This window comes from Pelodiscus sinensis, chromosome 30, assembly GCF_052426305.1.
Source record: "Pelodiscus sinensis isolate ZL-2025 chromosome 30, ASM5242630v1, whole genome shotgun sequence".
NCBI lineage: Eukaryota > Metazoa > Chordata > Testudines > Trionychidae > Pelodiscus > Pelodiscus sinensis.
In genome coordinates this window covers 6,162,694-6,185,934 of record NC_143081.1, presented here as the reverse complement: position 1 = coordinate 6,185,934, position 23,241 = coordinate 6,162,694, and the positions used below count along the sequence as shown (strand labels likewise).

The window sequence follows — 23,241 nt, the reverse complement described above, 5'->3', positions numbered from 1 at the left end:
TTTTATTTAAATGCCGCTGGGGATATTTAAATCCCCCGCGGATTTCCCTATTACGATCTCAAAAATTACCATGCCCCTTCCGGAAAAGGGGCCAATGTAGACGAGCCCTAAGAGAACAGAGGAGTTTAGAGATGTGCCCTGGATGCTGGGGTGGAGAACCCAGGGTAGCTGTGCCCAGCAGATCACCACAGATGCTCTCTAGTGTCTTGTGTTAAAACCTCCATTCTCATTTCATAACCTCATAGAAGAAAGTGACCTCAAGGGGTTATCAAGTTCCATCCCCAGCCCCCATGGCAGGGCAAGCACAATTAACATAATCTGTGATCAATGTCTATTCAACCTGCTCTTAAATATCCCCAGGGATGGAGATTCCACAACTTCCCTCGGCCATTTATTTACTGGCTGGTTTGTTACTGAATGAACCCCAAGATCATGACAGGGTGTCAGAAGCAGAGAATGAGAAGGAAACTGACAGCTCTGTGGAACTAATCCCTGTGTTTGCCACTGAAATGGAGGATGCAAACTGAGATGAGCAAACACTTCTTATCCAGGCTGCTCCCTCCTCTGGCACTTCGAATGCAGAAGTTGGGGCCCCACAAGAGACCTAAAACTCCCTGCCACTAAAACTTCAGTGTAAAAAACACTGTAAGGTCACAGATCCCCTGACCTTGCGTGGGGGAAGTTCCAATCACCCAAATGCAAAACCCCTTGAGATGACTCACTTGAGAACGTCTACCTGTGGGGTAACCCCAAGCTCTTTAAATCTTCCTCAGGAGAGATTATGAAATCAAAGGGTAATTTCTTAACAGCCAACCTTCCATTTCAGGCACATTCACACAGAACCCCCTGAAGTGTAGGACACAGGAATCAGATCATAGTCCTTAAAAGGTGTTTTATTAACAAAACAAGAAGACAGACGTGATTGCTACGTGTTACAGAGCAACTAAAAAACAGCAGGTTAACAGGACAGATTCATTCACTTGGTATCAGGGGTCACATGGGCTAAGCAGAGAGGAGTTGAACCACAACACAAAATAAAAACAAAATGGTTGCATCTAACTGAACTTTCCCTGTTCTACTCGCGTCTGTAGTTCCAAGATTAGTCTTGCGTTAGGCACAGATATTGCAGAAAAAACCTGGCTTAGTCCATCTCTTGCCCAGCTCCTGCTCTGAGTTCACACAAAAACTAAAGCAGGAGGAACACGGTTTTCCATTCAAATCTCATTCTCTTATCACTGTCTCTCCTGGCCCCCTGGATATCTCCTGTCTCTTGGTTTAACCCTTTACAGGCAATTTAATTAACTGAATGTCTAGAATGTCTAAAATACCGTAGTACTGCTCCCGTCCATCCTACTTCTGCATGGACTGTGTGAGCACAAATAGCCTGACCACAAAATATTTAAAAAGTGCAACCTCCATGAAGTCTGACACTGTCAGAGACTGGAATAGAGAATTGAAAAAACAAATCTTACATGAATGTGAATTGAATTTATCACTTATAGGCATAGAGGAGACAAAATGTCGGGGCAGAAAGTTTTGGTCCTTTATAACAATTTTAAATGTGATGATAGTGAAAGCAGGAAGTCAGACAATGACCAGATTTGAAGAACATGGCAAGTCCAAAAGGAAGGAGCTGTTGAGAGACACCATTTCCTAAGGCTGCTAACACCTGATGGAATCATGGAGTACTAAAGAACTGAATGAAGAAAACCTTTTGTGAGTAGGCAGAGCCTCTGCGCAGAGACAGACCCGTGTGGGGTATTAACGATGTGTGAAAGGAGAAAAGGCTCCAAGAAAGAGATTCCAATTCAGAACATGCTCCCCAGACATGCAGGGCAGCTGCCAACAAGACATCAGAAGCCAAAGAGTTGGATTCACCACAAGGGGTTTTCCGTGGGCTACGTGTGTGTGAATGTAGCTAGAATAGATCCAGTCCCAGAGGGTCCCACTTCCGGTGAAAACTGACACTGTCTGTGAACCCAGGTGCAGACAGTTCTGTGGAAGTTGTGGGTCACTGCCTGGGCCCAAACTCTGCATTCCCTTTGGGAAATTCTATCACAGACAATGGGGAAAATAAAAGCTTTGTACAAAGCTGAAGATCCCAGCTACAGAAAGTCAAGTGCTCTGAGTGGCAGACACTCCGGCTGGGAGGTTTCTCACAGACACACTGAGATCAAGCAGGCCTGAGGAGGGAGGGAGGGGCTGGAACATTTCTCCCCCGACACCGGCCCCAGGAGCTCAGGTTCACATTCTGTCTGAGCCAGATGAGGAGAAACAAAAAGTAAAACGTAAAGGAGCCCCAGGCAAACACAGGGCCGTGGTTACTGTGGAACAAACACAGCAGTGCGGGGGTGGGGGAGGGGGGGGATTGGTAACTAGCATCGGCCTTAAAAACCCCACCAATTACAGGTTCATGCATTTTAGTGTCAAAGGAGGTGACGCCTCTTTTAGTCCTGGCTCTGTGTGCGAATCCCTTCCCCCAGGGGCAAGAGGTGGTGACAAGTTCACATGTTTGTGCCCAGTTCATGGGCCAGGACAGGAATCAGTGATGTGTTTTCTTCTCTGTTGCTGCACAATTGTTTGTCTGCTGTCTGGGTCCTTCTTACACTGGGCAGGAAATCGCTTCTCCCCGTCAAACTCCTACTGTACTTCACACGTCATCCTGTGGCTGTGCCGGGGTTCACAGTTTCAGAGCAAACACTTAAAAATAACCCTAGGGCGTGGGGTGGGGCCAATATCAGTGGAGACTCTAATACACAAATATCTCACAAAGTTTTAACACTAAAGACATTCTTGTAAGTCTAACAGCGCAAACCAAGGGAGGGGGAAGAGACGCAGGGAGATGCAGACAGTGCCTCCTTCCTTATCTGGCTGCCTTCCGGGTGGGCTTTGTCACCACCTCGCTGTACAGCACATGCGCCTCTGCAGCAGGCTGGGCTCTGTTTCTCGACTGACTTCTGTGAGCGTCCGAGGCGGGGAACGCGATGTGCGCGTAGGCGACTTCTGAGCCCTGGAGGGGGAGGACAAAGAAACAGTGAGGGGGAGGGGTGTGTAGGCATTCAGTGCTTGAATGATGCACTGGGAAGGATCTCTATGAAATTGGGGGTTACAAGGATATTGGAGGACAGAGTGAGAGTGAGCTGAGAAAATTTGGAGACGTGCCCTGATATCTTCTAGGAGGGGCAAAGATCGCCAGGTAGGAAGGTAAATAAAAGGCACCTTTAAAAATTGCTAGAAGTGGGCCTCATCCTCCTTGATTGGATCACCTCATCATCTCCAGCCTGATCCTGGCCTGCATATTTATTCCTGCCTCTGGAAATTTCCACTACATGCATCTGACGAAGTGGGTCTTTGCCCATGAAAGCTTATGCTCCTACACTTCAGTTAGTCTATAAGGTGCCACAGGACTCCTTGTCGCTTTTTTTAAAAATTGAGTTTTACTGGCAGGGCAGGAGCACTGTGGAAAAGGAGCCCAAATTGTCTTTGGTTCAACAGAACGAAGTTGCTGGGAAAAACTCTCCCGTGGCTCTGGGCTCTATGAACGGGAGCGCTGTGTGTGAGGCAGTTGAGAGAATTACCCTTCGCAATGTGACACTGGTGAGGGCTCAGGTGGGGCCCCCTCTCCAGGCCTGTTCATCACACTTGAAGGAAGATGGGGACAAACTGCAAAGACCCCAGAGGAAAGCGACCAAACTGATCAGATGTTTGTACAATACGACCCATGTGACAGGTGCACAAATGGGGCCTGTTCAGTCAGGAGATGAGACAGCTGAGGACAGAACAACCCTTCTGAGACAACGTTACACACAGGACGGTGACCAGCTGTTCTCAGTGTCCACGGAAGGTTTAATTAATGCTACCTCAGCACAGCGGGTAACAATAGAAGACTTGCTGTCTCGGCCCTGCCCTGCGTCTCTGTGAGTCCATGGTGGTTGGGAATGATGGGGAAGGGACGACCAAATCTCAGCCCTTTCTCCTGCCTGAACAAACCCCGGGCAGCTTCCCTTTGGGGCTGTTCTCTGCCTGCCCCGCCCCTGACTGGAAGCTGCATCTCAGGACTGGGCACAAGATTCCAGCTGGGCAGTTTCAAGGCAGTTGGACTGTGCTGGGGGTTTGAATCTCTAAATCGATTCCTGTTACCTGTTCCGCCTGCTCCACTCCACTCGGGGCTTTGGGTCGCTTTTTGTGACGACCGGGATTTGTGTTTCTGGCGTGTTCCCTGGGCGCAGATCCCTCGGGGCTTGTCAGAGGCTTTGGAACTAAAACAGAATCAGCAGAGAATGGAGCTGAAGTGGGGAGCAGCAAGAGGGAATGACTCCACCAGTGGGTGACCCTGAGAGAGCAGAAGCCAAACTCAGCTTTGTATTTGTTGATTCCAGTACGTGTGTGAGTCTGCGGCTTCCACCAGGGCACCGGGTGAAAACACATAAAAATATCTCTGTACGTGTGTGTAGATGTGTATTTCTGCAGTCCAGAGCCAGGAAGATTCTTGGAAGTTTTACATTATTTTACTGCTCCCTTAACATTAACCCTGACCACAGCCAGTGACCTTCATGATCATCTCTAACCTCATTGCTTTTCTGTAGCCATGACCCAGCCCCCTGGCCATGACCCCAACATGTCATCCAAAATGCCCCAGAAGAAGTTGGGCCCGGAGACCAGAGTTCATACTTGGTACAAAGGGAAACTCAGATTCTCGGCTCCGCCCCCCCTTCCCATGTGATCTTGGACCCCAAGGGAATTGGCCACCTCAGTCCTGTTAATATTGTGGCTCTCACACCTCCTCTCTCCACTCGTGAAATGGAGCCAGTTGCTTGTGGGGATACACAGATGCTGTGGCAATGCCTGGCCCTTCCCACTTCTACATAGAATCAGGCCGTGACAAATTATTTTCTGTCTTTCAAGCAGCATCTGAGGGATGGATTTGGGGAGTGAACAGGAAGTGAAGGAAGGTGCCAACAATTCTCTAGGCTCAGGGTTGCAGGGTTTCCCCTCTTTCCTGACTGACTAGTGCTGTGTGAGGGGTATTTGTCCCAAATCAAGCAGCCGTAGAGCAGATTATTGGGCATCGTGTGTTAGAGAAGCCAAACAGTGACCAATTCGTGTTTGAAAAGCTACTAAGAGATTTAGAACTAGGTCGTCTTTTTCTGGAGAGGCTTTTCAGTCAGAGGTCGATATATCCTGGGCCAGGCATGTTGGGATTTGGTCTCCATACCCCCCATTGTGCTACGACAGTTTGTGGCTGATCGTGGTTTGACACTGTTTACACTGCTCATGACAGAACAGTTATTGGCTAGACCAATGCACAGATGGCAGGTCACAGCCACCTCTCACTCACCTGTTTTCTTCCTACGGCAGTAGCAGATCAGAGCAGCCAGGGCTCCAGCTGGAAGCAAGATGCCGCCTGTTATCAGCAGAATATCGTGGGGTCTAAGTGAGGCTGTTCATACAGAAGTCATAGAAAAGGCAGGAAGGACAAATGAGAACAGCCGGACCACCATGGAACAAGTCCGGGGCCCACGCGGGAATCTGCCCTTGCCACAACTATCCTGTGACAGCCCTTCACTGCTGCCCATGGCACGATCCATCTGTAGCAGCTTCCTCCTCATGCCAATAAGGGGAAGGAAGATTGTGGGGTTACGGGCCTGCCCTGGGGCATGGGCTATGGGGGTTCCATTCCTTGCTGTAGTGCAGGTCCCCTGGGGTAAAATCTCTCTCCTTGACTCCTTTTCCTATCTCTACAATAGGCCTGGGAAGGATAAATCCCTTAACAACAGCCCTTCTGAGACTTGAATCATCAAAGTAACATAGCTAGAAAAGGTGTGAAGGGGATTTGTAGATTTTAATTCCCTCTTTGTTTTCAATCTCCACATGGCATCTGCCACGTGACCCAAACTCCCTCTCCCAGCAGAGGTCCCAGGGATGGGTCTCCTCCCATGTGAGAAATGTGGGGAGATGAATGAAGGAATTAGGGGTGTCTCACCTGGGCTGGTGACATTCACGGTGACATTCACAGCCTGGCTCTGGAGGGACGGGATCCACCTCCCACTCACATTGTCCTCGTACCCGCAGGTGAATTCCCCGCTGTCATTGGGACTGGCCCGTGGGATGCTGAGCACAGAGCCCTTCACAGAGCAGGAGCCGGGCTCCATGGTGCCGATCTCAGACCCTGCCTCCCTGGGGACAAACTCAACTCCATCCTTGTAGAAATGAAACCTCCTCTCGCCGGTGTCCCCTGGGGCCGTGCAGGTGAGGAGCAGGAGGAGCCCTTCACTCACCGCTCCAGACGGGGGATCCACACTCAGCACTGGCTGGGGAGGGGGATCTGTGGGGAGCAGCAAAGGGGAGGGGTCAGCAGGGACATGGAAGGAGAGAAAGCGAAGATGGTGCCCACAGTTCAGTGCACTCAGAGCTGACTTGGACTCTCTCTCCAGAGCTCTTGGTTCACATCAGGATGCTGGGGGGCTCCCCACAGACATGAGCGAGGGCCGGGCTAGGGATGGGAATTGCCCCTTCACACACAATGGGGGTTGCTGGGATGGAGGAATTTTGACAAAGCTTCTAAGTTCACACGGTGGCTCCTGCACGTCAGGGCAGCAGGACACTGAGCTTCATCTCCCTGTCTGGGGACACGGCAACTCCCTGTCCGATTGGCTCCCCTCAGAAGGTGAAGGGACCATTCCCCAGGCAGGGCTCTCCCTGCCCCTCACATCTGGACCTGCAGATTTCACTTCCACCCCTGACAGTGTCTCTACAGTTCCTGTTCTGAACCAGTGAATGTTCCTTCCACTGTACCTGGTGCGCCACTGAACTGACTAATGGGGAGGCTGTTAACCAGTTCCAGGTGCACCCCAAATCTACCAGGAACCAGGGGGTGATATTCCAGGGGATTCAAACTGACCTGCTTGGCCCTGTGTGGAGCTGAGAGTCTCATCCTGGCATCATGAGAAGATACCCTGCCCTGGGGCCAGCAAACAGCAGGGCTACGTCTACACTGGCACCCTTTTCCAGAAATGCTTAAAACGGAACAGTTTTCCGTTATAAGTATTTCCGGAAAAAGTGCGTCTACATTGGCAGGATGCTTTTCTGGAAAAGCACTTTTTCCGGAAAAGCGTCCGTGGCCAATGTCGACGCGCTTTTCCGGAAAAAAGCCCTGATCGTCATTTTCGCGATCGGGGCTTTTTTGCAGAAAAGACTACTGTGCTGTCTACACTGGCCCTTTTCTGGAATAGTTTTTCTGGAAAAGGACTTTTGCCCGAACAGGAGCAGCATAGCTTTTCCGGAAAAACACTGACAATTTTACAGTAGATCGTCATTGCTTTTCCGGAAAAGCAAGTGGCCAGTGTAGACAGCTGGCAAGTTATTCCGGAAAAGCGGATGCTTTTCCGGAATAAGTGGCCCAGTGTAGACACAGCCCAGGAAAAAGGGGGACTCACCTGTCACTGTGATGTTGATGGGGCTGCTTGTCTCTGATAGGAGCTCTCGCCCAGACAGTGTCTTCCAGAATTCACAGCTGTACACTCCGGCCTGTGATCTGGACACACTGGACAGCTGCAGGGAATGGTTGTAACTGTCCCGAGGGGAGGGGAGTTCCTTGGAGGGGATTTCCCGGCCATCCCTGAAGAACCGGAACCCAGAAACGGCAGGTGCCCTGGCAGCTGAGCACGTCAGGGTCACGGCTTCCCCAGCAATATAGACAGGCTGCAGTGGGGACATGATGAGCTGGGGAGCTGGAAAAGAGAAGAGGGTTGGGGTAGGGGACAGTTACTATAGAATCATAGAACACTAGGGATGTGTCTAGACTACATGCCTCCGTCGACGGAGGCATGTAGATTAGCCAGATCGGCAGAGGGAAATGAAGCCGCGATTAAAATAATCGCGGCTTCATTTAAATTTAAATGGCTGCCCCGCTCTGCCGATCAGCTGTTTGTCGGTGGATCGGGGCAGTCTGGACGCGACGCGCCGACAAAGAAGCCTTTCTTGATCGGCACAGGTATGCCTCGTGAAACCAGGTTTACCTGTGCCGATCAAGAAAGGCTTCTTTGTCGGCGCGTCGCGTCCAGACTGCCCCGATCTGCCGACAAACAGCTGATCGGCAGAGCGGGGCAGCCATTTAAATTTAAATGAAGCCGCGATTATTTTAATCGTAGCTTCATTTCCCTCTGCCGATCTGGCTAATCTACATGCCTCCGTCGACGGAGGCATGTAGTTTAGACGTACCCTAAGACTGGAAGGGACCTCGAGAGGTCATCGAGTCCAGGCTCCTGCCCCCATGGCAGGACATTGTACTGACTAGACCATCCCTGACAGACATTTATCTAACCTACTCTTAAATATCTCCAGAGATGGGGATTCCACAACCTCCCTGGGCAATTTATTCCAGTGTTTGACTACCCTGACAGGTAGGAACTTTTTCCTAATGTCCAACCTAAACCTCCCTTGCTGCAGTTTAAGCCCATTGCTTCTTGGCCTGTCCTCAGAGGCCAAGATGAACAAGTTTTCTCCCTCCTCCTCATGACACCCATTTAGATACATGAAAATTGCTGATTCCCCCCTCAATCTTCTCTTTTCACTAAAGTAAACAAACCCAATTCCTTCAGCCTTCCCTCATTGGTCATGTTCTCTAGACCTTTCATCATTCCTGTTGCTCTTCTCTGGACCCTCTCCAATTTCTCCACATCTTTCTGGAATTGTGGTGGCCAGAACTGGACACAATAGTCCAACTGAGGCCTAACCAGCGCAGAGTAGAGCGGGAGAATGACTCCTTGTGTCCTGCTCACAACACACCTGTTCATGCCTCCCAGAATCATGTTGGTCTGCTCTAACCCCTAGATCCCTATATGGATCCCTACTCCATGGGTGGCTGGTAACACTGAGGCAGAAGGAGAACCAGGGAAGGCAGAGGAGGGAGGGATTCTGGCCAACCCCAGGTCCATGCTTAGGAATCACATCCCTGCCAGGCCATGCAAACCCTGAGCAGTAGAGATCTCCCTGCCAGAAACCCTGTGGGACCGGCTTCCCCTGCTGGGTACCTGAGGAGGCACCTCAGTCTGTAGGGATTGAAGTGTGTGGGGGGGGGGGCCTTTGTGCAGCCGAGCCTGGGGGTGTCAGGGAGCTGCACCCAGCAGGCACAGACCAGGAACCCCAGCACTAAGGGAAGGAGGAGGCCACATGCCGCAGAGTCCTGGGTGCCCCAGGGGAGATTCCCACACTCCAGCTGGGTCCTGGCCCAGAGACTCCAGGGAATCTCCAGCCCTTTGACCCCAGCTGGGATCTCGCCCATTCACCCTGTGGGGTTCTGGTGCCAGCAGTGGGGTGGGTAACAGGACAGTGACCAGTCCCTCTCCTGACACTAATCACAACAGACCAGTCAAGCAGCTGCAGGGCTCAATGTTCATTCAGGGTCTCCCTGACAGTGCCCAGCTCAGAGTTCAATGCTGTGAGCTTCCCTGCAGCAGTGCCCACCTGGAGGCCCAGTGCTGTGAGCTGCCATACAGCAGGGCCCAATCTCTGAGGATGAGCTGTCAACCAAGCCCACTAGGGAGTGGTTGAGATACAAGGAGGGGCTCTGGCCAGAGCCAGGGGGCAAAGCTGACGTAGTGGGATAGGATTGAGATTCCCAGTGACCCACCCACCAAACAGCAGGAAACGGGCTCACCTGTCACTGTGATGGAGACGGGGCTGCTGTTCCTAAATGACGTTGTTCCATGTCTCCAGTACGCACAGGTGTAGGACCCAGCCTGTTCCCTCTCAGCTAGGAACTCGAGCTGGGACTCTAGACTTTCCCTGAGCAGAGTGCTGGGGCCCTGCTGCCCTTTTCGGAAGAAGAATCTGTACGTCCCATGCCAATCACCACGAGGAGGGGAGCACACGAGCGTAACCCACTGCCCGGGGGAATATACCATGGAGCTGGCTCTCACCAAGAGGGTAGGATCCGGTCGGGGATCTGGAACAGAGGCAGCGGGGTCAGTGGAGAGGGGGAGGCCAGGGTTCACTGAGGAGAAAATGGGAAGTGAGTCGAGATCAGCCCTGGGGAAATATAAACACAAACCGGCCACATCTCTCCTCCTGGCACCTACCCCCACCCTGGGAACTGCCCCACAGCAAGGCTACATCTAGATTGCAGACTTCTTGTGCAAGATCTCTTCTGAAAAAACTCGTGGAAAAGTGCATCCACACTGCAATGCGCTTTTGTGAAAGAGCATCCAGACTGCATGGACGCTGTCTTGAAAGAAAGCTCTGATTGCCATGGGCACAACGGCCAGCAGGGCACCTGGGCTTTTTCCTCTTTCTTCTTGCGCAAAAAAGCCCTCTCCCCATCCACACACCTTTTCGCGAGAGAGGTCATTCACAAAAAGGCATTGTCCTGTGTAGAGTGAGGAATACCTACGCCGGGAAACCCCTCTGTTCTTTCCTTTTTTCTATGCAAAAAGGCACTTGAAGTGTGGATGCTCTGAGAAGTTTTTTGGAAAAATGGCTGTTTTATTTGAAAAAAATCTGTAGTTTAGATATAGCCCAAATGAACCACGGCCTGATTCTCTCTCTCTCTCTCTCTCTCTCTCTCTCGTGTCCCAGTATCTCTCCCGCAATGAAGAAAACCCAAAGTTCATTTGCAGCTGGAATTTGTGCAGCTCCTGCTCCCAGGAACCAGGTCATGTAGAATCCCTGTCTGGTCACCTGCAGAACCCTCCATTGTCTCATGTCTGGTCCCCACAGCAGAACTTCTGGGCAAGGATTCAGTCCTCCCCCACCTCCCATCCCCGTCCCCGAACCGTCCCTTTGTGACACTGAACAGGTTCAGCTCCTGGAGTCTCTCCTAGAACATGGACCTGCCTTCTGCACAGCTGGGCAAATTTCTCCCCCCCCCCCATCTCTGTATCTTCACCCCTGCACCCCACAGCCTGCGCCCCCAAATGTCACTGCCCTTCCCCCAACCTGCTGCTCTCCTCTCCTGGGAACAGAGGAGCTGGGAAGCAGGAGGGAAGGGGAAGCAGGAGGCCACAAGGGGCAGGGTGGTTTCTCCCAGTGCTTCAACCCCAGACCCCCAGCAGTAGCTAGAAGGAGCTGCAGAGAAGCGAGGAGGGTCGCCCAGACATGGGGAAGGGAGGGGGGATTTTCCACTCTTGGCCTCGCGTTTGGAGTCTCTGCAAAACCTGCTCTGAGTGTCCAGGTTGGAGATGCTGGGTCTGTGGCCCTGGCCCTGAGCCAACTGTGGGAGCCCAGGACTGGGGCAGAGAGATCCCCCTCCACACATGGCCCCATGCTGATGGGTCCTGCCCAGGAACATTGGTAGTGTGATGGGGAGGGGGGAGCTCAGTCTCCATGGCCCATCCAGCCCTCGCTCACCCTGCTGGGTCTGTCAGTGAGGGGCTGGGTAGGGCCATAGGGCTGGGGGCAGCTTCTCCGCTTTGGCCTGGCAGGGACCCACTGAAGAGAGGCCCCAAAGATCCATCAGCTGGGGTTGCTCTCTGCTTCCATGGACGTGGCTCTGGACTGGAGCTGCAGCTGCAGTTTCCATGGGAGATGCCTGTGAACGGGCAGCTGGACCCACCCACAGGGTGACATGGAGGCACCTTCCCTGCAATCCCCCTTCCCTGCAATTTCAAACACCCCCATGTGAGAGGCAGGGGATCCCCTCCCCCACTGACTGAGTCCTCCCACCCACCGCGAGCATCTCAGCAAGGTCAGGAGACGTCGTTACCTGCAGGGGTCACCGGCCTGGGGAGACTCTGGAGCGAGGCTGGAGGAGAAGAGCAGAGAGGGGGTCAGAGCTCCAGGAAGGGGCTGGGGTGCAGGAGAAGGGAGGGACGTGGGCAGAGAAGGGGACTCTCCAGACACACACAGAGGGGCTGAGGGCTGGGGGCCGCGGGGGACACTCACCCAGCAGAGGCAGGAGCAGAGGCAGCACCATGCTGGGCCCGTGGCTCTGGGCCGGGAGCTGGGTTCTCAGCTCAGTCTCTGTCCCTGTGGGTGCAGGGAGGGGGCCGGGCCCCTCTGTGCTGACGCAGGCAGAGGAAGTCACAGGCTCAGGTGTGGTCACTGCTCAGCCCAGGGGCTGGTGCGCAGGGCGGGAGGGGGGAGCTGAACCTTTTCCGGAGCTGACAGTGGTGGGAGGGGCTGGAGCAGCAGTTCCCAGTGAGTGACACCCCCGGGGCTGGGCCAGCGGCTCCGCCGGTGCAAAGTAACATCTGCTGAGTGACACTGGCCTACGGCCGCGGGGACCGGGCCCCATGGCGCCGGCCGAGCTGCGGGCCAGCTGGAATTGGAGCCCTGCTGGGCAAGGCCTGGGGGAGCAGAGGGGGAGGCAGCCTGGCTGAGATGGGGCTGAGGGCGACTCTCCCGTCTCTCCCTGGGGCTGGAGGGAAGCAGCTGCACAGAGACCAGGGAGGGGCTGAGGACACGGCCCACGGGAAATCCAACCGGGGAAGGCGGCTGGGAGATGTGTCGGGGGAAGGATTTAGCTGCTTCCCACAGTGCCCTGGGCTGGGCGGGGAAGAGGCTGCACTGGGGGAGCAGGCGAGAGATGGAGAATTCCCTTTAATTTCCTGCACTCTTTGCTGATCCCCGCAGGAGTGAGCTGGCTGGAGGGGCCCTGGAGGGGAGGGGAAATCACACAGGGCCGAGGGGCCGTGTGCAGTGGCTCTCTGCAGGTCCCACCACAGGGCCAGTTCCAGCTGGAAAATGGCAAATGCAGGGCCCACCTTTAGGGAGGGGAAGGAAGAGAATCCAGGGAGCTACAGACCAGTCAGCCTCACCTGGGTCCCCAGAGAATCATGGAGTGGAGCCTCTCGGAATCCTTTTGAATCATCTGGAAGAGGGGAAAGGGACCAGGAACAGTCACATGGATTCACCCAGGGCAAGTCCTGCCTGACCAACCCTATTGACGTCTCTGACAATTTACTGTCTCTGTGGACGTGGGGAAGTCAGTGGATGTGATATACCTTAACATTAGCAAAACTTGTGATACGGTCTCCCAGCATTCTTGCCAGGAAGTGAAGGCAGGATGGGCTGGATAACTGGACTATAAAGTAGACCAAAAGCTCGCTAGAGGGGCGGGCCCAGCAGGTATTGATCAATGGCTCGATGTCTGGTTTGCAGTTGGTTTCGAGCAGAGTGCCCCAAGGATTGGTTCTAAGACGGGTTTTGTTCAGCATCTTTATTAATGCCCTGGGTGAGGGGATGGATTGCACCCTCCGCAAGTTCACAGATGACACTAAGCTACGGGGAGAGGTAGATACACTCGACGGCAGGGAGAGGGTCTAGAGTGAGCTGGACAAATTGGAGGTTTGGACCAAAAAAAACCTGATGAGGTTCAACAAGAAGAAATGCAGAGTCCTGCACTTGGGATGGGAGAATCCCAAGCCCTGCTAGAGGCTGGGGACCGACTGCCTAAGTAGCCGTTCAGCAGAAAGGACCTGTGGATTACAGGGGATGAGAAGCTGGATATGAGTCAGCCGAGTGTCCCTGTAGCCATGAAGTCTAATGGCACATTAGGGTGCATTAGGAGGAGCATTTCCAACAGATTTAGGCTAAGTCTACATTACAGAGTCCAGGGAATGCGTCTGCTCTTCCGAAATATTTTTCAGAAGAGCAGAGGTGCATTTTTGGCATCCCTGTAAACCTTGTTTTATGAGGAAGAAGGGATGTTCTGAAAAAGGGGTTTTTCCATCTATACTGGGCCAAACGTCAGAAAAGCCTCTTCTGAAAAAAGAAACGGAAAAAGCTATTCAAATTACACTTCACAATTTCCGTAGCTATTTCTGGAAGAGCAGTTTAACGTATACATAGCCCTACAGAAGTTATTTATTCCCCTATATTTGGCACTGGTGAGGCCACATCTGGAGTACTGCGTCCAATTCTGGAGCCCCCACTATGAAAAGGATGTGGACACATTGGTGAGGGTCTAGCAGAAGGCAACCAAAATGATTAGGGGACTGGAGCACTTGACCTTACGAGGAGAGGCTGAGGGATTTGGGCTTATTCAGTCTGCAGAAGAGACAAGTGAGGGGGGATTTCATAGCAGCCTTCAACTTCCTGAAGGGGGGATTCAAAGAGGATGGAGAGAGGCTGTTCTCAGTAGTGACAGATGGCAGAACAAGGAGCAATGGTCTCAAGTTACAATGGGAAGGTCTAGGTTGGTGTCGAGGCACTGGGATGGGCTCCCTAGGAAGGTGATGGAATCTCCATCCCTACAGGTTTTTATGTCTCAGCTTGACAAAGCCCTGGCTGGGCTGATTGAGTTGGGTTGGTCCTGCCTTGGGCAGGGGCTGGACTCCATGACTCCTGAGGTCTCTCCCAGCCCTGGGATTCTATGAATTCCGACCCAGCCCTGGGCTGGTTTCGATTCAAATGAACCAAGTTGGTTGCCAGGCCCTGGGTGAAGAGGGGCCAAGCGAGAAGGAGCCAGGCCAGACACAAGCGGCCGAAGGGCTGGCCCTCAGTGCGGCAGGGCAGGGCTCTCATTCCAGCTGGTTTCACTGTCGGTTACACTTGGTGCACCTGGCTGAGCGCGGGTCTCTGGGAACCGCCCACTGGCGCACGAGGTGCTGGGTTCCCTGCTGGGAGGGCGATAACTTGGGGTTCGCTGCCCGGCTCTCTATGGCCCCGGAGAGCCTGTCTCTAAGGGCATTGCCCCTGGCTCAAGGTGCAGGAAGGGCCGGTCGCCAGCCGGGCGGCAGAGCAGAAATCTCCTCCCCCAGTGACTCCACGGCCTTGTTTGCCGCACAGGCAGAGCCGCATTCTCCCCCCGCTGGTTTCCCTGGGTGACGGGGGGGTCACAGAGGACCCCTTGGGGCTGTTCTGGGGGTGCTTATGAAACCACTGACACTCGCCTCCTTGCTCCTTGGGGCTCCCCACCCCCGTGTCTCTGGTCTCCCCAGACAGGGCTCAGGGCTGAGGTCACCACCCCTCCCCCATAGGGCAATGCAGACACAGAATCACTTCAGCTGTGGGAAAAGGCAGACCTAGGGCAGAGCACCCAGAGAACCAGCCCCCTAACAAACCCCTCACTTCACGTCTCATGGCTTGACACAATGGCAGCCGGTTTCAGTCCTGCCCCTTTGCAGGGGAAGGCGGACGAGCACCCTCACTGCGCCCCCAGGTGACACTGACTTACACGGGGCTCGGTAGCAAACACAAGTATTTTTATTAATTGCAGTGAAGAGGTTGCGAGTGAAAACAGGCAGAGCAAAGGAAGTTCCACATTTCAAACAAACAGGAAGCACGTGGCTGGTTCTAACGCACTAAAGCTTATTGCGAACTTACCACTGTTCTTATTTCAGGCAAGTCCACGAGCCAGAGAAAACCTTTCCCTCTGACTTGGGGCCCTGGCTCCCCTTTTGGGGGGTCATGCCAGCCACAGCCACAGACATCCACAGACTTTCTTTTGGGCAGGAATCCTTTGTTCTCCACTCTCTCCCCAGCATTCCTGGAAAATTACCTGCTTAAACTGCTCTTGCACAAGCTGGCATGGGAACAGGACTTTCCAGGACACCCCCTCCTGCCCCTCAAATGCTCAAACTTCAGAGACAGCACAAGGCTGTTTACAAGCCATTAGCAGCGAGTGGCCCTGTGGCTCCTTAGAGACTAACCAAAATTGATAGAACCACGAGCTTGTGTGGGCAAACCCCCAGGAGCGGCCCAAGGCCGGCTCTGGCAGTTGGCGCCCCCAGTGGAGCGCGCAGTCAGCACCCCCGCCTGTAGGGCCGTCAATGGACTGACGTCATCGGCGGGCACCCCAGGCACCCCCGTAACGTCATCATCAGGCACCCCGGTGGCGGCCACTTAGGCGGCGGCTGAGTCCACCTATAGTCACGGGCCGCCCCTGCAAACTCCACTTCTCCGGGGGAACGGAGTGGAAATCAGACACATTCCAGTTCACCTGAGGACGTGGGGTTTGCCCAGGAAAGCTCCTGGTTCTGTAGATCTTGGTTGGTCTCCAAGGCGCCGCAGGACCAGGCCTTGTTCCTGAAATTACAGACTCACACGCGACCCCTCTGAGAGCTGTTTACAAGCCATTAACTTGATCCCCATCCCTTAGGGTTGCCAGAGGAGAACCATGGCTGGCTCCCATTTGCCCATTCAAAAGGAGACAATCCCAAACCGCACAGCTCCAGCCTCCCACACGGGGATGATTCACACACCAACGTGAGCGTCCCAGATCCAGCAGGGTGTGACTGTAAAATGCATCAGTTACAGGAGCTATTTTACCCAAAGTATCTGGGAGTGATGCCTATTTGAATCAATATGTGTCAGGAGAGGGGGGAGTCTCACACCCTGCCCCATTGGTGTTGGAGCCCTGGGCAGCCCTGGTTCCCCTTAGTTCCAATACAGACGATTAAACAGACTCGCCGAGGGCAGCCGGATCTCCGCCTGTGGCACTGCCTCCTATAGTGCACAGTGTTGCCATTGGCTAATGCGGTGGGCTGATCCCATGACACCTCACAAGGCGGAGGGTGCACACGGTGTTGTGTCTGTGTAGGGTGTGAATGCAGGGGTGCACGAGTTCACGCTGAGCAAGCAGATTCTGTGCATGAGAGTTATACACCAGTGAGTACATGACCGTGCTCCACTCAAGACACAGCTGCATTTTGGTTGGCTCCAGAAGTGCTGCTGGTGCTAAAGCCCTTTCAGATCCTGTGGAAGTTTCTCAGCTCTCGCTCCAGGGCTTCCCACCAGCATCTCCCCCTCCAGGCTGGAATTCACAGGGAGCAAGTGCAGCCCGAAGGGGTCTCCTTATGGGGAGAATCCCAGGCACAGAAGGAAGGGTCCCTGCGCAGAACAAGCCAGGCACCTGGATCTAGGAGCAGTAGCAGGAGACGAGGAAGATGAGGCCGTTGATGAGGCAGAAGGAGCCGCCCACAGTCAGATCCCAGAGGCAGAGGAAGCTGCAAGCTGCAGAGAGAGAATCCGGAGGGGAACCAGCCGGTGAGCATCACTGCTGATGGGACGCGCATGGTGTCCATGTGTCTGTGCTTCTAGCTCTCATGATGAGCCCCCTCCCCAGAATCTCAGCAGCCCCAGGTGGGGACGTGAAACCCACCCTCAGTCCTTCTCACACTGACCCCCCAGTCCACCCACACGAGTGTCTGCTCTGCTCTTCTCTGCCTGCCCTGTGCCCTGCCCTGTCCACGCTCGGCCATTGGGGCCTGGGTGCTGGTTGCTCCACCAGGACATGTGCTGGGTAAGAAGCCACAGGCTGCCTCACCTGGCACTGGGACATTCCTGGTGATGCAGGAACCCGCCTTTCCAAAGTAAGTCCTGGGATGCCACCCCCGCCCCCCCTCTGCTGCGCTGTTAATGGCACGTTCTGTCTTCACCAGCCTGCCCTGTGAAGGTCCATTTCTCATGGGATTGTCAATGGGGGTTCAATTCCCTGCTGTAGCACTGGCCCCTGTAGAACCTGCTTTCTCTGTCCTCCTTCTGCAAACGGGAACGGGGGAGGGCTCGATCCACTAAGGACACAGGGAGGGGCTGAGGGACTTGGGCCATCGAAATATTAAGGATAAAGAAAGCAGGGGGAGGGGAATTTCACCTTCACTGTTTTCTATCTCCATGTTACCCCAACTAGCCTCCCTCTCCCAGCAGAGCTCCCGGGGATGGGTCTCCTCCCATGGGAATAACAAACTCAGCTTAATGAAGATATTAGAGACGTCTCACCTGTCCTGGTGACATTCACGGTGACGTTCACAGCCTGGCTCTGGAGGGACGGGACCCACCTCCCACTCACATTGTCCTCGTACCCGCAGGTGAATTCCCCGCTGTCATTGGGACTGACCCGTGGGATGCTGAGCACAGAGCCCTTCCCAGAGCGGGAGCCGGGCTCCATGGTGCTGATCTCAGACCCTGCGTCCCTGGGGACAAACTCAACTCCGTCCTTGTAGAAATGAAACCTCCTCTCGCCGGTGTCCCCTGGGGCCGTGCAGGTGAGGAGCAGGGGGAGCCCTTCACTCACCGCTCCAGACGGGGGATCCACACTCAGCACTGGCTGGGGAGGGGGATCTGTGGGGAGCAGCAAAGGGGAGGGATCAGCAGGGGCAGGGAAGGGGAGAAAGTGAAGATGGTGCCCACAGTTCAGTGCACTCAGAGCTGACTTGGACTCTCTTTCCAGAGCTCTTGGTTCACATCAGGATGCTGGGGGGGCTCCCCACAGACATGAGCGAGGGCCGGGCTAGGGATGGGAATTGCCCCTTCACACACAATGGGGGCTGCTGGGATGGAGGAATTTTGACAAAGCTCCTAATTTCACACGGTGGCTCCTGCACGTCAGGGCAGCAGGACACTGAGCTTCATCTCCCTGTCTGGGGACACGGCAACTCCCCGTCTGATTGGCTCCCCTCAGAAGGTGAAGGGACCATTTCCCAGGCAGGGCTCTCCCTGCCCCTCACATCTGGACCTGCAGGTTTCCCTCCCAGACCTGACAGTGTCTCTACAGTTCCTGTTCTGAACCAGTGAATGTTCCTTCCACTGTACGTGGTGCACCACTGAACTGACTAAAGCGGAGGCTGTTAACTGGTTCCAGGTGGACCCCAAATCTACCAGGAACCAGAGGGTGATATTCCAGGGGGGTCAAACTGACTTGGGTGGCCCGGTGTAGAGTTGAGTGTCTCATCCTGTGTTTCATGAGCAGATACCCTGCCCTGGGGCCAGCAGGAGAAAGGGGGACTCACCTGTCACTGTGATGTTGATGGGGCTGCTTGTCTCTGAGAGGAGCTCTCGCCCAGACAGTGTCTTCCAGAATTCACAGCTGTACACTCCGGCCTGTGATCCAGACACACCCGACAGCTGCAGGGAGAGGTTGTAACTGTCCTGAGGGGAGGGGAGTTCCTTGGAGTGGATTTCCCGGCCATCCCTGAAGAACCGGAACCCAGAAATGGCAGGTGCCCCAGCAGCTGAGCACGTCAGGGTCACGGCTTCCCCAGCGATGTAGACAGGTTGTGGTGGGGACACAGTGAGCTGGGCCGCTGGAAAAGTGAAGAGGGTTGGGAGAAGGGAATCATAGAATCATAAAACACTAGGACTGGAAAGGACCTCGAGAGGCCATCGAGTCCAGGCCCCTGCCCTCACGGCAGGACCTAGTACTGACTAGACCATCCCTGACAGACATTTATCTAACCTCCTCTTAAATATCTCCAGAGATGGGGATTCCACAACCTCCCTGGGCAATTTATTCCAGTGTTTGACCACCCTGACAGTTAGGAACTTTTTCCTAATGTCCAACCTAAACCTCCCTTGCTGCAGTTTAAGCTCATTGCTTCTTGGCCTGTCGTCAGAGGCCAAGATGAACAAGTTTTCTCCCTCCTCCTTATGACACCCTTTGAGATACCTGAAAACGGCTCTCATGTTCCCCCTCAATCTTCTCTTTTCTAAACTATGCAAACCCAATTCTTTCAGTCTTCCCTCATAGGTCATGTTCTCTAGACCTTTCATCATTCCTGTTGCTCTTCTCTGGACCCTCTCCAATGTCTCCACATCTTTCTTGAAATGCAGTTCCCGGAACTGGACACAATACTCCAATTGAGGCCTAACCAGTGCAGAGTAGAGCGGGAGAATGACTTCTTGTGTCTTGCTCACAACACTCCTGTTAATGTAGCCCAGAATCATGTTTGCTTTTCTTGCAACAGCATCACACTCTTGACTCATATTTAGCTTGTGGTCCACTCTAACCCCTAGATCTATACATGGATCCCTACTCTATGGGTGGCTGGTGACACCGAGACAGAAGAAGAACCAGGGAAGGCAGAGGAGGGAGGGATTCTGGCCACAGACCCCAGCCAATCCCTGGTCCATGCTTAGCAATCACATCCCTGCCAGGCCACGTAAACCCTGAGCAGCAGAGATCTCCCTGCCAGAAACCCTGTGGGACCGGCTTCCCCTGCTGGGTACCTGAGGAGGCACCTCAGTCTGTAGGGATTGAGGGGGCGGGTTTGTGCAGCTGAGCCTGGGGTTGTCAGGGAGCTGCACCCAGGAGGCACAGACCAGGAACCCGGCACTAAGAGAAGGAGGAGGCCACATGCCACAGAGCCCTGGGTGCCCCAGGGGAGATTCCCACACTTCAGGTGGGCCTGGGCCCAGAGACTCCAGGGAAGCTCCAGCCCTTTGACCCCAGATGGGATCTCGCCCATTCACCCAGTGGGGTTCTGGTGCCTTCAGTGGGGTGGGGAACAGGCCAGTGACCAATCCCTCTCCCGACACTAATCACAACAGACCAGTCAAGCAGCTGCAGGACTCAATGTTCATTGAGGGTCTGCCTGACAGTGCCCAGATCAAAGTTCAATGCTGTGAGTTTCCCTGCAGCAGTGCCCACCTGGAGCCCCAGTGCTGGGAGCTGCCACAGAGCAGTGCCCAGTCTCTGAGGATGAGCTGGCAGCCAAGCCCACTAGGGAGTGGTTTAGATACAAGGAGGGGCCCTGCGCACAGTCAGGGAGCAAAGCTGACTTATCGGGATGGGCCTGAGATTCCCAGTGACCCACCCACCAAACAGCAGGAAACGGGCTCACCTCTCATTGTGATGGCGACGGGCCTGCTGTTCCTAAATGACGTTCCTTTGGGATCACGTCTCCAGTACGCACAGGTGTAGGATCCAGCCCGTCCCCTCTCAGCTGGGAACTCGAGCTGGGACTCTAGACTTTCCCTGAGCAGAGTGCTGGGGCCCTGCTGCCCTTTTCGGAAGAAGAATCTGTACGTCCCATTCCGCTCACCGTGAGGAGGGGAGCACACGAGCGTAACTGGTTGCCCAGGGGGATGCACCATGGAGCTGGCTCTCACGGAGAGGGTAGGATCCAGTAGGGGATCTGGAACAGAGGCAGGGGGGTCAGGGGAGAGGGGGAGGTCAGGATGCACTGAGGAGAAAATGAGAAGTGAGAAGAGATCAGCCCTCGAGAAATAGAAACACAAACCAGCCACATCTCTCTGCCTGGTTCCTGCCCCCATGCTGGGAAATGCCCCACAGCAAGGCTACGTCTAGACTGCAGGCTTCTTGTGCAGGATCTCTTGTGAAAAAACTTCTTGTGGAATGCACGTTCACACTGCAAGGCACTTTTGTGAAATCTGCACTTTTGTTCAGACTGCATGGAAGCTCTTTTGAAAGTAAGCTCTGATTGCAATAGGCACAAAGGCCAGCAGGGCACCTGTGCTTTTCCCCATTTCTTCTTCTTGCACAAAAAAAGCATCCTCCCCATTCACACACACCTCTTCGTGAAAGAGGTCTTTCACAAAAAGGCGTTCTCCCTTGTAGAGTGAGGAATACCTACGCCGGGAAACACCTCTGTTCTTTCCTTTTTTCTGTGCAAAAAAGCACTTGAGGTGTGGATGCTCTGTGAGTTTTTTTGGAAAAAAGGCTGTTTTATTCAGAAAACTCTGGACTGTAGACATAGCCCAAATGAACCACAGCCTGGTTCGCTCTCTCTCTCGTCTCCCATTATCAGTCTCCCAATGAAAAAAACGCAAAGTTCATTCCCAGTTGGCATTTGTGCAGCTCCGACTCCCAGGAACCGGGTCCTGCAGAGTCCCTGTCTAGTCACTTGCAGAACCTTCCATTGTCACATGTCTGTTCCCCACGTCGGAACTTCAGTCCCCCCCGAACCTTCCCTTTGTGATGCTGAATAGGCTCACAAATTCAGCAAATTCTCCTCCCTTCCCCCTCCGTCTCTGGGTCTTCATCCCTGCACTCCACAGTCTGTAACCCCCAATATCCCTGCCCTTCCCCCAACCTGCTGCTCTCCCCTCTTGGGAACAGAGGAGTTGGGAAGGGGATTGTGCCAAGGAGCAATCAGGACACAATCAGCCTCTTCCAGCAGAGACAAGGGGTGTCAGGAGCAGGGTTGGGTGGGAAGGTTCCTTTATGTGTCTCAGTATCCACAGGCAGCCCCCTCTCCATCCAGGAGACTGGTGATGGCAGGTTGGGAGGGTCCTTCATTCTCCAGTGCAGCTCCAGATCCCACACTCTGGGGGAAGCAGGAGGCCAAAAGGGGCAGGGCCGTTTCTTCCAGTATTTCAACCCCAGACCCCCAGCAGTAGCTAGAAGGTGCTAACGAGAGGTGAGGAGGGTTGCCCGGATGTGGGGAAGGGGGCGGGGAGCTTTTCCACTCACTGCCTCTGCTTTGGGATCTCTGCAAAACTTGTTTTTATTGTCCTGGCTGGTGGTGCTGAGCCTATGCCGCTGGACCTGAGCCCTCTGTGGGGGTTGAGAGCTGGGGCAGAGAGACCCCCCTCCACACACAGCCCCAAGCTGATGAGCCCTGCCTGGGGGCACTCACTGTCATTGGGAGACAGGAGCTCAGTCTCTGTGGCCCGTCCACCCCTCACTCTCTCTGCTGCCACTGCCATTGAGGGGCTGGGTTGTGCCCATGGGGCTGAGGCAGCTTCTGCCCTATGGCCTAGGCTGGGACCCACCAAAAAAAAAGCCCCAAATAACCATCAGCTAGGCCTGCTCTTCTACCCCCATGGACGTGGCTCTGGACTGGAACTACAGCTGCAGGTTCCATGGGAAACTCTTGTGAATGGGCAGCGGGACCCACCCAGGCGGTGAGACGGAGGCACCTGGGAATCCCTCTTCCCTGCAATTTCAAACACCCCCATTTGAGAGGTAGGGGATCCCCTCCCCCCACTGTCTGAGTCCTCCCACCCACCGCGAGCATCTCAGCAAGGCCAGGAGATGTCTTTACCTGAGGGGGTCACCGGCTTGGGGAGACTCTGGAGCGAGGCTGAAAGAGAAGAGCAGAGAGGGGGTGAGAGCTCTGGGGAGGGGCTGGGGAAGCAGGAGAAGGAGAGACGTGGGCAGAGAAGGGGAGTTTCCAGAAAGACACACGTGGAGTGGCTGGGGGCCGGGAGAGGCACTTACCCAGCAGAAGCAGGAGCAGAGGCAGCGCCATGCTGAGACCGTAGCTCTGTGCTGGTAGCTGGGTTCTCAGCTCAGCTACTGGCCCCATCTGGCCACAGTGGGGAGGAGGGATGGGACTCAGGCAGCGGATTTCACAGCCTCAGGTGTGGTCACCCCTCAGCTCGGCAGCATGACCGAATTCGGTGCTCGTTGTGCAGGGTGTGTGGGGGACGGCTGCGATTTCCCTCTGCTGATACTGGGGGGAGGAGCTAAACCAGCAGCCCCAAGTGACAGCTCTGGGGTTGGGCCAAGGATTCAACTGGGACAAAGGAAATTCTGCCGAGTTACTGGAGGTTACAGCAGGCCCCATCAACTGCAGGATACGCAACACACTGACCACAGTGGGAGATTGGTGATAGCTC

At 54.3% G+C, this 23,241-nt stretch overlaps 1 protein-coding gene across 1 annotated transcript in view; it reads right to left on the bottom strand.

Moving 5' to 3' along the window:
- The window catches only part of LOC149521059 (alpha-1B-glycoprotein-like), a 48,924-nt gene that overhangs the window by 5,055 nt on the left and 20,628 nt on the right, over window positions 1-23,241 (bottom strand). The window contains exons 5-7 of the mRNA XM_089774200.1: window positions 17,678-18,000; window positions 9,903-9,909; window positions 5,984-6,325 (exon numbers count right to left, since the gene is read on the bottom strand). Coding sequence (XP_089630326.1) covers window positions 5,984-6,325; window positions 9,903-9,909; window positions 17,678-18,000 — 672 coding nt within the window. The remainder of the gene's footprint in view (window positions 1-5,983; window positions 6,326-9,902; window positions 9,910-17,677; window positions 18,001-23,241) is intronic.